At 50.5% G+C, this 15,459-nt stretch overlaps 1 protein-coding gene across 2 annotated transcripts in view; it reads left to right on the forward strand.

Annotated features, from left to right (window-relative positions):
* Positions 1 to 15,459, forward strand: part of DNAI1 (dynein axonemal intermediate chain 1) — a 60,916-nt gene that overhangs the window by 44,099 nt on the left and 1,358 nt on the right. The window contains exons 13-19 of one of the 2 annotated variants that reach the window (XM_003943840.2): positions 4,286 to 4,533; positions 8,088 to 8,177; positions 8,311 to 8,398; positions 9,084 to 9,163; positions 10,460 to 10,608; positions 10,706 to 10,805; positions 13,344 to 13,529. In XM_003943840.2, the coding sequence (XP_003943889.1) occupies positions 4,286 to 4,533; positions 8,088 to 8,177; positions 8,311 to 8,398; positions 9,084 to 9,163; positions 10,460 to 10,608; positions 10,706 to 10,805; positions 13,344 to 13,529 (941 nt within the window). The remainder of the gene's footprint in view (positions 1 to 4,285; positions 4,534 to 8,087; positions 8,178 to 8,310; positions 8,399 to 9,083; positions 9,164 to 10,459; positions 10,609 to 10,705; positions 10,806 to 13,343; positions 13,530 to 15,459) is intronic. The other variant, XM_074394995.1, reaches the window with a different exon arrangement.

A 15,459-nucleotide genomic window follows, 5' to 3' on the forward strand; every position in this document is an offset into this window, starting at 1 on the left:
TGGGCAGGAGCAGTAGAGTAACTCACCTCCCACCAGCAGACGACCTCAAGCCTGACAAGCCCGCAACATCCTTTGGGTAGGTGCTCACCTGGGAAAGGTCTCTTTGTCCTTCCTAGATCCTGTTAGCTACATCCACGTGCCTGAGTGGTACCCATCATCAGCTATAGTCCTAGGGGTGGAGGTGTAACTTACCAGTGACATACCTGGGACCAGAGGCCTCTCTGAGCCTTGGTTTCTTCATTGGTGACACAGAAAGGCTGACAACCTGCCAGGCCTCCATTCCAGGGCTATTGTGAGGAACACTTGAGAGAGAAGTAAACATGCTGCAAGCGGAGGAACCACCTACACATAAAGGACAATCACTGCTGATTTGTCTGTCATTCTTTCCCCTAGTTTTCCTGCAGTACCCTCAGGGGGCCTAAGCAGAGAAGAGGGCTGTGGGGACAGAGGGGAGTCTCTTAGGGAGCAGGGCCCAGTGGCAGCGGCAGTGGTATTGGCTTTTGTTGTCACTGGTTCAGGGGTTGTTGGCTGGCTTTCAGATGAGCCTTGCATATCTCAGAACCACCTGCAGAGGTCTGAACAGAGCCAGGCTGGGCTGGGACTCAGGAAGGCCCCTGCATTCATCCTGAGCTTGGCTCAGGGAATCCCATGCTCTTGAGTGCCTCCATAGGAGAAAGAGGGTGAAGCTGGGACAGGCAGAAGACACCCTAGCTGCTGGCTGTGGGTCATTGTGAGGAGCAGCTGGTCTCACCAGCATCCATCACAGTGTCTTTGGAAGCTCCAGATACCACCCTCCCAGAATCAGATTTTGCCTCATTAAGACAAACACTAGAGTGAGAATTTGGATTTGTTGTTGGGTTTGACTCTGGTGCGCTTAGTTTAGACCTCATAAGCCTCCTTTTTTCATTCCAGATATTTATTCTGTGACTCAGCCAAATATAACTTTGGCAGGGGTAGGTATGTACCCTAGGAAGGACTGGGGCCAATCGCTCATTTCTGGGATAGGCCAGTTTGGTTGGAGTCAGCCAGGAACAAGCAGGTAGAGAAAAGAAAATCTGGGCAATTGCCTGCAACAGCATAGAAATATCCCCTCATGTTTCCCCTCTATAGCTGCTGGGTACCAGGTAGTGGGCACATTAGGCTGCTTAAAGGGCAAAGATTGGCTGGGCGCGGTGGCTCACACCTGTAATCCCAGCACTTTGGGAGGCCGAGGCGGGTGGATCACGAGGTCAAGAGATTGAGACCATCCTGGTCAACATGGTGAAACCCCGTCTCTACTAAAAATACAAAAAATAGCTGGGCATGGTGGCGTGTGCCGGTAATCCCAGCTACTCAGGAGGCTGAGGCAGGAGAATTGCCTGAATCCAGGAGGCGGAGGTTGTGGTGAGCCGAGATCATGCCACTGCACTCCAGCCTGGGTAACAAGAGCGAAACTCTGTCTCAAAAAAATAAAATAAAATAAAAATAAAGGGCAGAGATTGGGATGCCCCCTAGGGCTAGGTTCCATGTTGCTAGCAGAGTGGAGAAAGAAGCTGTCAGTAGGTACAAAGCAGGTGGAGGAAGGTTGGAAGGCAAAGGAACTAGCCCAGGAAGATGTGGCCTTGGGACTGCTGGGATGCAATTATGTCAGCCGGTTGTACTGAAGGGGTCCTTTCCAGCCCATTAGCCAGTTCATAGCAGGGACTCCTCATGGTCTGCCAGGCACGGATAGTGGAACAGATCAGGATGCTCTGTGTGATCCTGAGGCTGTCACACAGGAGATGGGGCAGGAAGCTTTCCAAAGAGCCACGTATTGGAAGAGCAGGGGAGCCAGCTGTCCCCCAGCCCAGCCTCTCTCTGGGGACAGCACCCTCAAAAGGGGCCAATGTCAAGCTCTGAGTTCCAGCACTAAATCTATTTGTACTTTGTCCCACCACTCATCCTGGCCTGTCCCTGAGCCTGCCCAGGCCAGAGATACATGTGTAGGGATTTAAATCTTCCCCGATCATTTATTTGTCAGCTTCACTAATTAAGCAGTGTTAATTTCATTTACTGAAAATGGAAATTCATCCACCTCATTTCTCCTCATTCATCCTCCACACACAAAATCTATCACTCCTCGGCTGCAGGCTGCGTAAAATTTACAGGACTAATTATGTTGTCAGGTCTCTTTGTAAATACAGTCCATAAAGGCCACTGTGCTTGCTGGGTTGTAGTGCAAGGGCATTCCCGTTGTTAGTTTAATTACTGGTTAGTTATTTAGGTTCTCAAATGTTTGCCTCATTTTCCCTAAATCAAATTAAATGTCCCGCTTGATGTATTCTGTCTCTAAGGCCTTGCTCTTATTTCCACGCTGTTTAAATATGACTTTGAATTGGATGAGAGTGTCTGGAAAAGCCCAGCTGCTCAAGAGACTGAGCCCAGCTTGGCACCATGGCCTCTGGGCCATGCTTGAGGTTTTGAACCCTCTAGCAATTGATACCTTTTTTTAGAGCAACCTTGGGCTGGTCCCCTGCCTTTGGAAACTATGAAGGTCCTCACACTAGGGGCATTTCTGTTCCTGGAGTCCAAGGTGGCAAGGCTGAGGTACGGGAAACGGAGAGAGGGTTTTATTACTGTCATCAGAAGAGCCAAGGAGCATTACATCCATCCAGCTGACTTCTAGAGATGGCTTCCAAACCATCCCAGAAAAAAAAAAGTACCGTCTATGAGAGCCTCTCTCTCTAATGCCTAAAACTAGGTTTTGGTCATTTTTCCCTAAATGTCTATTATATTAGTGTCCCACTGCTTCTGTAACAAACTACCACAAATTAACTGGCTTAAAATAACACAAAATTATCATCTAGTTCTGGAGGTCAGAAGTTCAAAATAAGTTTCATGGAACCAAAACCAGGTGGTAAGAGGGCTGCATTCCCTCTGGAGGCTGCAGGACAGCAGTCATTTCCCTGTCCTTTCCAGTTTCTATAGGCTGCCCACATTCCATGGCTTGTGGCCCCCTTCCAGCAAGCAATCGAATTATTCTGACATCTGCTTCTATGGTTACATCTCTTTCCCTGACTTTCTTGCTTCCCTCTTTCCCTTATAAGAATCCCTGTGATTACATAGAGTCTACCCAGATAATCCAGGATAATCTCCCCATATCAAGGTCTTTAACTTAATCACATCTGCAGAATCCCTTTTGCCATGAAAAGTGACATATTTACGGGTTCAGGGGATTAGGATCTAGACATCTTTGCAGGGGGGCCCTATTCTGCTTACCACATGCCCCCTCCAAGTGCCTTTTGCATGACTTAATAAGGGAGTCATTAAACAGCTGCTGTCTTGGAGCTAGTCCTGGGCTAGACTCATTCAGGACAGCACCGGAAGAGAGGAAGCCTGCTGTCAGTCAGTGGCTGGACTGGTATCCTTGTCTCTGTAGCTTGGCATCTACTTCCTCCTGACCTGGCCTGATACCCCTACATGCCCTCTGCTTTGGCAGAGTGCCCCCAGGTGGAGTCTGCACCAGCCTTCCACCTCTCCAGCTTCGGCTCCTCTGAGCTTGGTGAGGAGGCTGGGAGGACTGAGCTGGTGGCAGGAGTGCTGGAACTATGTTCATGACTACATATCGGGATGGGTGCCAAGTATACAGAAAATGAAACAAAGAGTGGGAGGCACTCCCTTGACATGGGGCTGATAGGGACAAGGGCCTCTGCTGAGTGGTCCATTGTTGATCACCAAAAACTGTGCCCAGGCCAGGTGGGCCTGTGGAAGCCTGAATAGCTGGCCTGGGACTTCTGGATTTGGGAAGCGTGCCTAGATCTAGGGCTCAGGCTGCACCTGGGACTGTGGGGATATGCTCATATGTGGCTAGTTTGGGACTCACTGTAGACAATTCCATGTTCAAGCTTAACCTGTACTTGGCTTGGGGGAGGGGTACATGGGCATTATCTGTGCATCTATGGAAAGCTGCCTGCCCCTGGGCTGGGCATCCAAACCCCCCACTGAGGGTACTGCTCCTTCCCAAGCGCACGTATCTTCTTCACTTAGAAGCTCTCTGAGCCCACGTTCCCCTTTCCTGCACCTTGGGGAGAATAAACCTAGTCACTTTGATTGGTTGTAGATCCTTCCATGAACTTTGAGAAGGGAAAAGTCATATCTCATAAATTCACTTCACAAATGGTAAAGATAAAGTCCAGAGGGGAATCTCACACTCTCTGACAGACATAAAGCAGAGCAGGGCTTGCCCATCTAGTGGGGTAGGGGTGAGGGGCTTCCCGGGCAGGGCAGTTGGATCCTCCAACCTCAGCTGCCCATCTTCACTGGGTAGATGACTTCATGAAGCAGAGCCGGGGCATGCTGCTGCTCTACAGCATGAAGAACCCCAGTTTCCCTGAGTACATGTTCAGCAGTGACAGCGGCATCATGTGTCTCGACATCCACGTGGACCACCCCTACCTTGTGGCAGTGGGCCACTATGACGGCAACGTGGCCATTTACAACCTCAAGAAGCCCCACTCCCAGCCCTCCTTCCGCAGCTCAGCCAAGTCTGGCAAGCACACGGACCCTGTGTGGCAGGTCAGTCTCAAACCAGGGTAGGAGGGGTGAGGACGGGACCAGTGTGTGGGCCTGGAGCCACTGGAGGAGGGAGGGACCTTGGGGAGGAGAGGACCACAGGCAGGGGGATGAGGATGGCAGGTACCAGCAGGCCAGCATCTGGGTGTGAGAAAAGGCAGAAAAGAGCAGAAGGTGAAAATCAGGAGGCAAGAGGGTCTCCAGTGAGAGCTGGGGTCTGCTGCCCCAGACCACCCCTCAGGAGAGCCCCATCTGCTTGCCAAGGATCTCTTAGATGTGGCAATCAGTAACTCAGAAGTCATAGCTGAAAGCTTCCAGGGCCTGACAGGCTCCAGCTGAGTACAGTGGACCCTTGGACAATGTGGGGATGAGGGACACTGATCCCCACACACAGTCAAAAATCTGTTCATAACTTTGGAGTCCTCAAAAACATAACTAATAGCTTACTTTTGACCAGAAGCCTTACTGACAACATAAACAGTCAAATAATACATATATTGTGTGTTATGTATGTTTTTTATACTCTATCCTTATAATTAAGCAAGTAAATATGTTATTAGGAAAACCATAAGGAAGAAAATATATTTACTGTTCATTAAATGTAAGTGGATCATCCCAAAGGTGTTCATCCTTGTCATCCTCACATTAAGGAGACTGAGAAGGAGGAGGAGGAGGGGTTGGTCGTGCTATCTCAGGGGTGGAAGGGCAGAAGAAAACCTGTGTATGATTGGACCCATGTAGTTCAAAGTTGTTGGTCAAGGGTCAAGTGTATATTAAAGACTAGAGGAAGTGACGCCTAAGCTGGATTGTGAGGGAGGAGAGTTAGTGAGATGAAGAAGGGTACAGAGGGGGCCACATGTGCAATGACATGGGGCATCAAGAAGAGTGGCCTGTTGGGAAGTGACACATCATTTGAAACACCCTGTGCTTATCTATTAAGTTAAGATGCTCAGACATTGGGTCAGTGGTTTCAAGCGAAGTGTTCATGCAGAAGCCCAATGTATTAAAAAGATGAGAGTGGTGCTCTGGTAGGACCAGGTTGCTTGAGGGTCCCCTATTATCATTCCCTCTACCTCCTGACCATAGTTTGGAAATTGCTGCCCAACCATCAGATAGTTTGGGGCAGAGGAGTAACATGGCCACATTTGTCTCTTGGATAGATCCTATGACTGCAGCATGAGCATTTTTGAAGCCTGAGCTAGGGCAGGGGCAGTGGAGACAGAAATGAGAAGACAGGGTTGACAGCTGGTGGGGTAGTAAAATCAATAGAAGGAAATAATTGATTAGATATGGGGAAAGGGAAGAATTGATGCTGCCTGGATTTGAGGTGCTTAGTAGGCCATCCACAGAAGTGAGAAATGGCAGAAGAAAAACAGGTTTGGCCAGAAATTAATACAAGAAACCGAAGGGACACCCAGAGGGAGGCGTCCTCCAGGCAGTCAGTTATATGAGCCTGGAGCTTGAAGGAGAGCCAGGCTGTTGAATGAGATGTCAGAGACATCAGAGTCTAAGTCCCACGTAACGGGACTGTGTCAGAGATATTTGGGGGAGGCCAGAGAGGTTGTGTTAGATCTCAAATGCCAGGCTGAGGCAGAAGGAGTTTGTTCTGTTGGCTGTGGTGAGCCATGGAAGGTTTTGGAGCCAAGGAGAGGACTGTCTGTTCTAAGAAGATTGGGCTCCTGTCCCACAGCACAGGCTTCTTCTCCAGGGAGCCTGCCTGAATAGCCAGCTCTGTGCAAGCCCTACAGTGAAGCTTCAACCAGCAACACTGTGTGTGTGTGTGTGTGTGTTTGTGTGTGTGTGTGTGTGTGTGTGTGCACGCGCGCGACATGAAGATGCACATGCTGGTGCAGTTCTGGGGAAGGAGGCAGGAAGGATCTATGAGCAAGAGACTAGGGTCAAGCAGGTCTGCCCTAATCAAATAAGGCAGAAGAGAATAAATTAGTTAAGCAGGCTCCAGCTCCTCCCTACCACCTGGTCCCTGGGAATTCATTCATTCTCTTAACCTCACTTACCACCCTCCCTCTTTTGCTTTATTCCTACTGACCGACCTCCACCCCAGGAGCAGGTATGTGACTTGCACACACACACATACACAGTCACTTGCAAATACACACACACCACCCCCCACTGGGCATCAGGCCGCTAAGTGGGGTGTGAAATACAATTTCCATGCAGTGCTGGCGTCTGCTCATTAAACACTTCCCTTTGCAGCTCCCTAGCGCCTCTTACAGCCTGGCCTTTGACACCCCCTGTCCCCTCCCTGCTTTAAAAGGCCCACCTTTACACAGAAGGGGAAGTGGTCTCAATATTAGGGCTGGCTCTGACTTAGACCTCACAGGCTCTGTGGTGCTCTCTAGTCCAGTGAAAGTGCAAACCAGCCAGCTGCCTGGACAGGCCAAGACAGGACTCAGCCCCCCTCCTGTAACTCCAATCCATCAGGCCTTGGGCTGGCTGGGGAGAAACAACCCATTCTCGACTTCAGTCCCCAACAACCCTGGTGACAGCTGCAGTTATAGGCAGCAGGCAATGGCACTGGGTTCTTGGCCTCCCTCACTGGTCCTCTGCTTGTGACAGAGGGAGGGGACAGGACAGTGGTCCCAGCATGGGCGGTCTGGAGGGAGCTAGAGAATGGAAAACTCTGGGCACCCAGCCCCACCCCAGCTCTCTGGGACATGGCTTGGCCAGGCCTCCACATCTGGCAACAGAAACTTGAGTCTCAAGCGTGTCATCTTCATAAGACAACAGCTCTGTCTCCAAAACACTTTCCCATATGTTTGCTTCCAGCCCTGAGAAGATGGGTGGGGCAAGATAATTAACCCCGATTTGCAGATGAAGACACACAGCTCAAATCTGGGACTGGGAGCAAAGTTCTGAGAGCAGGAGTTAGTAGCAAAGGAAAGGTGGGAACAGAGGAGACACTTCCTAGAGAAAGGCCAACCCTGGAAGAGGTGGGCAGGAGACTCAGGGCCTGCTCCTCTCCAGCCTCCACAAGCAAGCAGGGAAAGGCCCCTGCAGAACCTTGGCACCTAGATTCCTAGGATAATGGTATTAATGAGGACATTAGCTATCATGTATTGAACACATAATATGTGCAATGTTCTGACATAAGGGCTTCACATATGTTATTTATTTCTCATGACAAACCTATACTATTATGACTCCTGTTTTATAAACAGGAAACTGGTTGATGGGCCCTGTTCTTTCCAGGTTATGTTTATTTATGTAAGGTGGTTGAACCCATAGCCACTTCCTTCTCTTGGCAATGGGGCTCCTGGAACCCAACCCAGGGAGGGATTGGGTACCTCCACTGCCAACCCAGTAAATTAAGGCAATGCTTTGACTGGCACTATTCCCTCAGGATAGTCAAGGAGAAAGGAATGAGAGACAGAGATGGATGGAAGGAGGGAGAGAGGACCAATCATGGGATTCTGAGAAATGGGCTCCCAGAACTCACTTCTGAGCCTCAGATGGGTGCTTGGGGAGCCCTGCTCTGCCCACAGACATAACTCAACACCCTAGCAGAGTCCCAGAGCTCATGTTTTGGGATGTTTCAGGTCAAGTGGCAGAAGGATGACATGGACCAAAACCTTAACTTCTTCTCTGTGTCATCTGATGGCAGGATTGTGTCTTGGACTCTCGTAAAGGTGCCTGTTTCCCAGAGAGGGTCATATGGGTGTGAGTGGGGAGGCGGGGAGCTAAATGGCAAAGGGCAGCCCCCAGCCCTGCTGATCCTGCCCAACCCACGTGCCCTCCCGCCACATCCCTCTGTGATTACAGAGCGAGCTGGTCCACATAGATGTCATCAAGCTGAAGTTGGAAGGCAGCACCATGGAAGTTCCTGAGGGGTTGCAGCTGCGCACAGTGGGTAGGAACCCCAGCCTCCTCCTCCAGGCCTGGCCAGGTCATTCAGGCCCAGTGAGGGTCAGTGACAGTGGTCCTTCCCCTGACTGAGCGTTCTGTCCGCAACCTGTACCAGAGCCCAAGAGGATGTAACAGGAAGGCCTGGCCCTGTCTACTGAGCCCTTGGTTGTGTGTAGACCCTCCCTGTTTATACAGCTCCCATCCCTGTGTTTGCAGACCCTGTTCCTGTTTATGCAGATCAGGTGCTGTTATGCAGATCCAACCCTGTTTATGCAGATCAGTCCCCTGTTTACCCAGATCCCGTCCCTGTTTACTCAATTCCTACCCTGTTTATGCAGACTATATCCCTATTGGCACAGACCATGTCCCTGTTTGCAGACCCTGTCCCTGTTTACCCTGACCCTGACCCTGTTTAACTCAATCCTTTCCTTGTTAACCCAGGCCCCCATTCCTGTCTGCAGAACCCCTGGCTGTTTGCAGAATCCTAACTGCCTGGGACAAGCAGACCAGAGGGCTGGTTTCTGTTTGCCTGGCCTGGTCCCAGCTCTTACAGGGGCCCATGTTCAGTCTGTCCTGCGCTGACTCCTGCACCGAGAGTGCCTGGGCTGAGCTCCTCTGCTGAGGAGGGGAGGTGCTGGGAGCCTCCTTCTCAGCACTGGGCTAAGCCTGCTCCTCCCTCTTCTCCCAAGGTTGTGGCACTGCCTTTGACTTCCACAAAGAAATTGACTACCTGTTCCTAGTGGGCACAGAGGAGGGAAAAATCTATAAGGTGAGACCGCCCTGTGCCAGCTCCTTAGAGGGCCACTTAGACCTGAGCAGCTGGGAACTTAGAGTTCTCAACAGATCCTGTTTTGATGGATTTTAGTTCCCATCAGTTCTAGAAAGCCTCTTGAGGGAAGAGAATATATTTCTTGACCTGCTTGGGTGGTAGGAATAAGGGCTAATGCAGGAAAGGGGATGGAGAATCTAGAGGGTGGCTTTAGCCCAGGCCCGCATCTTTTCCTCCAGGTCCTCCCTCCCTTCCTGGGAGTTGGGGTAGAAGTGGGAACTCTAGTTGGGGGAGTTAGAACATTTTGGGAAAACTTCCTGGAGAAGATTTGTACTTGAGTTGAGCTTTGAAGGCCAGAATTTTCTCTGAATACTGACTACATCCCAGCCAACAGGATGGAACCTCACGGTCAGTTTCTACAAGGTCTCAGTGGTAGTAGGTGAACATCCTTCTGAACCTCCATCCATCCAGAAATAGCTCTGCTACCAGCTTTTCTTAGGCTCAAAGACTTAGAATGTTAATTACAGGCAGCCTCTCGGGAGCCCCTGAGGCCCAGCCGGAGCTAGTCTGAATGCAAAAGAAGTCCCCACCCTCTCTTCACCCCTCCCACTGGCGGCCCAAGAGAGGCAGGAGTAATGAGAGACTCCTCAGTCACACTGTCTCCTGGAGGGAGGGAGAGGGGCACACTGGTCAGGGCAAGAAACAGAATAGGAAATCTGGAGATCCAAGTTGGCTCTGGCTCTGCACCTGCTCTTGCCTGGACAAGGTGGGATGTTTATCACTGTTGCAAGGATGATGTCTGGGCTGCACGTGGACCCTGGCCTGGAAGATGGCCAGACCATACCTCCCCCCGGGCCTGATACATGCTGTGCCCTCTGTTAAGGAGAGAAGGCCTTTTCTGCCTGGCCTGGAATCCTGGCCAGGTGGTCCCAGCATGGGCAGTCTGGAGGGAGCTAGAGAATGGAAAACTCTGGGTACCCAGCCCCACCCCAGCTCTCCAGGACATGGCTTGGCTAGGCCTCCACATCTGGAGCACTGGGCAGACTATAGCCCTTTCCTTCATCCTGCAGGAAGGTTCCCCTGCCTGTCCTGAATCCTCAGATCCTCAAGCCCTTCCTTTCCCCCAGGTGTGCTGAGGGTGGGAGGAGCAGCCATGAGGTTGGCCCCAGTTCAGCTGGGATGCAATGTGGGGTAAGGACAGGAGTGGAGGCTAAGGCTCAGATCCTCCAGGCCCCCAGAAGAGTGGTGGCTGCTGACCTTTCTATCACTTCTGACTCCTGTCCCCTCCCCTACCAGTGCTCTAAATCCTACTCCAGCCAATTTCTTGATACCTATGATGCCCACAACATGGCAGTGGACGCTGTATCCTGGAACCCATACCACACCAAGGTCTTCATGTCCTGCAGCTCCGACTGGACAGTGAAGATCTGGGACCATACCATCAAGTGAGGGGCCTGTTCCTGGCTCTGCCCTGGGCCCTCCCCCAGGCTGTGGCACTATGAGATCTCTGTGCTATGGGCTTTCCACCTTCCACCACTGCAGGACCCCGATGTTCATCTATGACCTGAACTCAGCTGTGGGCGATGTGGCCTGGGCACCATACTCTTCTACTGTGTTCGCAGCTGTCACCACAGATGGGAAGGTGAGTGGCATTGTACTGACCTCCTCACTGAGTCCCTACTAGAGATCAGGTGCAGTATCTCAGGGCCTCCCTGATGGAGAGCCCATTCCATGATGAGGTCAGGAAGGAGAAGGTGAGACACAAGGACTGTGTATTTTAAAGGGGCAAGCCATCCAAGGCCCAGCCAAAGAAGGGCTCATTCATCCCATGAGGCCTCAAGGAGGGAATGGGGCTGTTCACCTTGGAGGAGAAAGTGCTCTGGGGAATGAGATGCCATAAAGCAGTTATATCTTCTGCTCTGTGGTGGGGAGCTAGGGGTGGGCAGGGCTCAGCTCCATGTAAGGAGAAATGTATGAGCCAGAATTGATCAGTGACTCAATAGTATCTATAAGGTAGTGAAGTCTCCATCCCTGGAAGTGTGCAAGCTGATTCTGAGGGGTGAAGTGGGAGGGGGCTAGTCAACACTGAGAATTGGTGAGAGCTCAGTAATAAACATCTTGTGAGCACATTGTTGGATGCAAACGCATTTTCCCTGTGGACTTTGATATAAACTGAGAAGCACTGGCTGCCCCAAGGAAAGAAAGCAGTGATGAGGGCATCATCCTAAGTCTGTCAGTCATCTATTCTGGGAACAGATGGCTACTCAGGGCCAGCGATGGTGCCTAGCTCCAGGCTGGACCTTGGTGACTTAGATACCTTCTCTTGTGGAGCTTATCTAATGAAGGGAAAGATGCAAAAAGCAACAACAAAACTTCCAGTATAAAGTGCTAGGCAGAGAATTATTAATAAAAGATTGTGATATGTAAACATAAATGTTCATGGCAGCATTACCCATAACAGTCAGAGTGGCAACAACCCAGTGTCCATCAACTGCTGAATGGATAAATGAAATATAGTGTCTCCTTGGTGATTATTAGTCAGCAAGGACAAGGAATGAAGTACTGATCCCTGCTACCACATGGAGGAACCTTGACAACATTCGTAGTGTAAAAAGCCAGTCACAAAAGACCACATACTGTATAATTCCATTTACAGAATACATCCAAAACAAGCAAATGTATAGAGATGGAAAGTCAGTTTGTGTGGCCTAGGGCAGCGAAAATGTAAAATATGTTGTAGCATAGGTTGCACAGCTGTGAATATACTAAAACCAAGAATTTTATACTTTAAGTGAGTGGATTTTATAGTATGTGAATTATATCTCAATTAAGCTATTTTATTAAAAAGAGAAAGAGGTTCACAGAGACCAGGCAATGAAAAAGAAAAAAAGAAAAACAGGGAAAAAAGAAAAGGACTGGGTGGTCTCTTAGATGCAGTGGTCAGGAAAGGCTTCTTTGAAGAGGTGACACTCACGCTGAGAGCTGACTGGCAAGGAGGCATGTAGAGATGGGGCAGGGGAGCAGGCCACCTTGAGGGAGCAGCTGGGGCAGATGCCCTGAGGTGGGAATGAGCCTTGGGTTTAAGGAACAGGAAGGCAAGTGAGGCTGGAATCTAGTAAGCAAGGGGCAATAACATGAGGTGAGAGTGGGGAGGTGGGCTAGAGTGAGGGATCTGGATTTTATTTATAGTGCCAAGGGAGTCTGTGCAAGGATTGTAAGTGTTTTCAAGGTAAGCCTGCTGCTGTCTGGAGGATGGATTGTAGCAAGGCAAGAGTGGAAGTGGGGAGACTGGTTAAGAGGCTGGCACAGTTGTCCAGAGTTGATAGTGGTTTGGTCTTAGGGTGTGGTGAAGGTAACACCCAACATTGATTGACCACTCACATGTCAAGCACTGTCTTTGCACTTTGTATATATTAACTGGTGTAAACCCTGGCTCTGTCACTTACTAGCAAGTTAGCCTCTAAGAGCCTCTAACTCCTTGGTTTTAAAATGAAGATAGCAGAACCACCTTACAGAGTGGTTGTGGAGAACATAATGAGGCGATGCAACCATGTGATGCACTTGCTCAGAGTCTAGTACTTAGTAAGTGCTCAACAAATGGTAGCTGCTATTTTCTTTTCTTTTGTTTCTTTCTTTCTTTCTTTCTTTTTTTTGAGACAGGATCTCACTCTGTTACCCAGGCTGGGGTACGGTGGCTCCATCTTGGCTCACTATAACCTCTGTCTCCCAGGTTCAAGTGATTCTCCCACCTCAGCCTCCCTAGTAGCTGGGAATATCGGCATGTGCCACCATGCCCAGCTAATTTTTTGTATTTTTGGTAGAGACAGGGTTTCACCATGTTGGCCAACCTGGTCTTGAACTCCTGACCTCAAGTGATCCACCCACCTCAGCCTCCCAAAGTGCTGGGATTACAGACGTGAGCCACCACACCCAGCCTGTAGCTGCTATTATTGTTAATTCTGTATAGATTTAAAAGTTCTCCTAAACTTTTTTATACTCACTCTTTCAACCATAGGAAAAACATAAACAGAGACACAAAATTCCCCCTCCATCTTCTGCTCCAGTATGCTAGCCATTAGCCTTCTATAGTCTTTCCCCCAGAAAGTCCAGGGGCTGATTCCTCTGAGGTGGAAGACAGGCCCCATTACCCCTGAGTGTGCCGATACCAACCTCTCCACAGGCCCACGTGTTTGACTTGGCCATCAACAAGTATGAGGCCATCTGCAACCAGCCTGTGGCGGCCAAAAAGAAGAACAAGATCACTCACGTGCAGTTCAATCCCATCCACCCCATCATCATTGTGGGTGATGACCGCGGGCACATCATCTGCCTCAAGCTCTCGCCCAATTTGCGCAAGATGCCAAAGGTACAGGCTCCAGGACTTTGGGCTGCTGCAAGAGCTAAAGTCTCCAGGAGGGTGGGGATGACAGAAGGGAGGAGCCAGGGTGACCCCCAGTTTCTGGCTTGGGAGAGCCAGGGTAAGGATGGTGTCATTGCCTGAATGAGGCTCATGGGAGAAGAAGCAGGTTTGTGAGAAAATAGCAGTTTGACACGCTGCATTTGAGTTACCTGTGGGGCCCCAGGGGACTCTCCCAGGTGGAGCCATCCAGTAAGCAGGTGGATCTGAAGCCTACGGAGGCAAATGTGGGGCTATCATTGATTCCTTCCCAGTAGAAATGCTGTGGGTCACCCAGGCAGGGGGCTTGGGACTCAGCCACTGCCTCATTGGCTGGGCTTTCATAGGGCTTCAGCTCCAATGGTCCCTGAGCTGGGAGCTGTGGGTTTACATAGAGAGGAAGGAAATGAGCCATGAGGAGGGTAACTAGGGTAGCAGCTATGCAGTCCTCCTTCTCAGCTCTGGTTCCTGTTTCCAGGATCTCCAATGATCAGGAGACCCCGCCCAGAGCCCAGGGCCCCCAAATATAGGTCTGGAGCCCAAACGATGATCTTAAAGTTTAGACCTGAGTCCACATTCAGACTTATGAACCCAGACTTTGCAGCCCAGGCCTTAGAATCCTGAGCCCAAAAACCCAGAGCCCAGTCCTGCCCATTTGTGTGCTAAGAGTATAGATGGCTCTTTGCTTTCTGCCGGGTTCTGGGCCAGGATCAGGACTGGGCCAGCTTGCCCTGATGACCATCCCTCCTGACAATTTGAGGCATTTACTGCAGTTTGAGGCAGTGGCAGGGGCCTGTGTCTTTCAACTACTGACTTCCCAGAACTGTGCTCCTACAAAGGAAGGGACTGCTGCACCATTCCTCTGGTGCTGGCTTGGTCTATTCCTCACCATGGCCAGGGAGGCAAGGCCTGGGAGTGTGGCCGCCCTGTAATTGTAGCCAGCTGGGGGAGGGGGTGGACTTGGCTATAAATACTCAAAAGGCTGCTAAGCGCCTGCAGCTGTGGCCCAGAGGCTGCGGTGGGCTTGAAGGGAGGGAGGGAGTCTGGCATGGTCTGAATCTCTTTGCTGAGCCCAGCTAGTTGGCCTCAAGGAGCAGGAAGGAGGCAGCACAATTTGTGCAACAGATAAAATCTGTTCCTAATTTTCTGAGAAAAGAGACCCAGGTTGAAGTTGGCAGAGTTGGACAACCCTCTAGGAGGGATGGTGGTCATTCTTTGGGGGAAGGTTATGGCCATGACACCATGAGGGTGGTAGACATGAGTGAGAGCCTGCCCTGCCCACTCTGATCCAGGGAGGTAAGGATCTCCCACAGTTTCAGTTTCCCTCAGAGAAGGGTCAGTCATGGCTGGGAGAGCCAAACTCTGTATCTTTGGGGACCTACGTCTCTGAGCAGGGACAGCTGGGGGCTGTTGGGTGCTTGAGTGGATTAAAGGCTCCTGTGAAATTTCCATATGACCCAATCAGCCAAGTGATTCATGCAAAATGAAATCCTCTGGGCATCCCCACTGCCCTTCCTGTATGAGCTGTAGGCTCCCTACCCTTTCCAAAGGGTTTCCCCACTGAGGCCTGGACTACCCTGCCCAGGGAGCTCCCATGATGGCTGTCAAGAGCCCAACGTGTCAAAAGCCAAGGACTTTTCTCTAACTATAGGATAGATGGGAAATGGAAGCTCGGAAAGGCAAAGGACTTACCCAAAGTCATATAGAGAGTTAATGACAAAGCTGGAACTAAAACCAGGTCTCCTAACTCCCAGGGGATGGGGTGAAGCCAAGAAGAGAACCCAAGCTTAATTCAGGAAGGAGAGTGGGGAGAGAGAGAAAAAGAGCTTTTTGTCCTCTGCCTGGAGAGAGTAGAGGTGAGCTGGGTAGTGGCAAAAAGGCACTGGGCTGCAAGGGGATG

This window comes from Saimiri boliviensis, chromosome 2, assembly GCF_048565385.1.
Source record: "Saimiri boliviensis isolate mSaiBol1 chromosome 2, mSaiBol1.pri, whole genome shotgun sequence".
NCBI lineage: Eukaryota > Metazoa > Chordata > Mammalia > Primates > Cebidae > Saimiri > Saimiri boliviensis.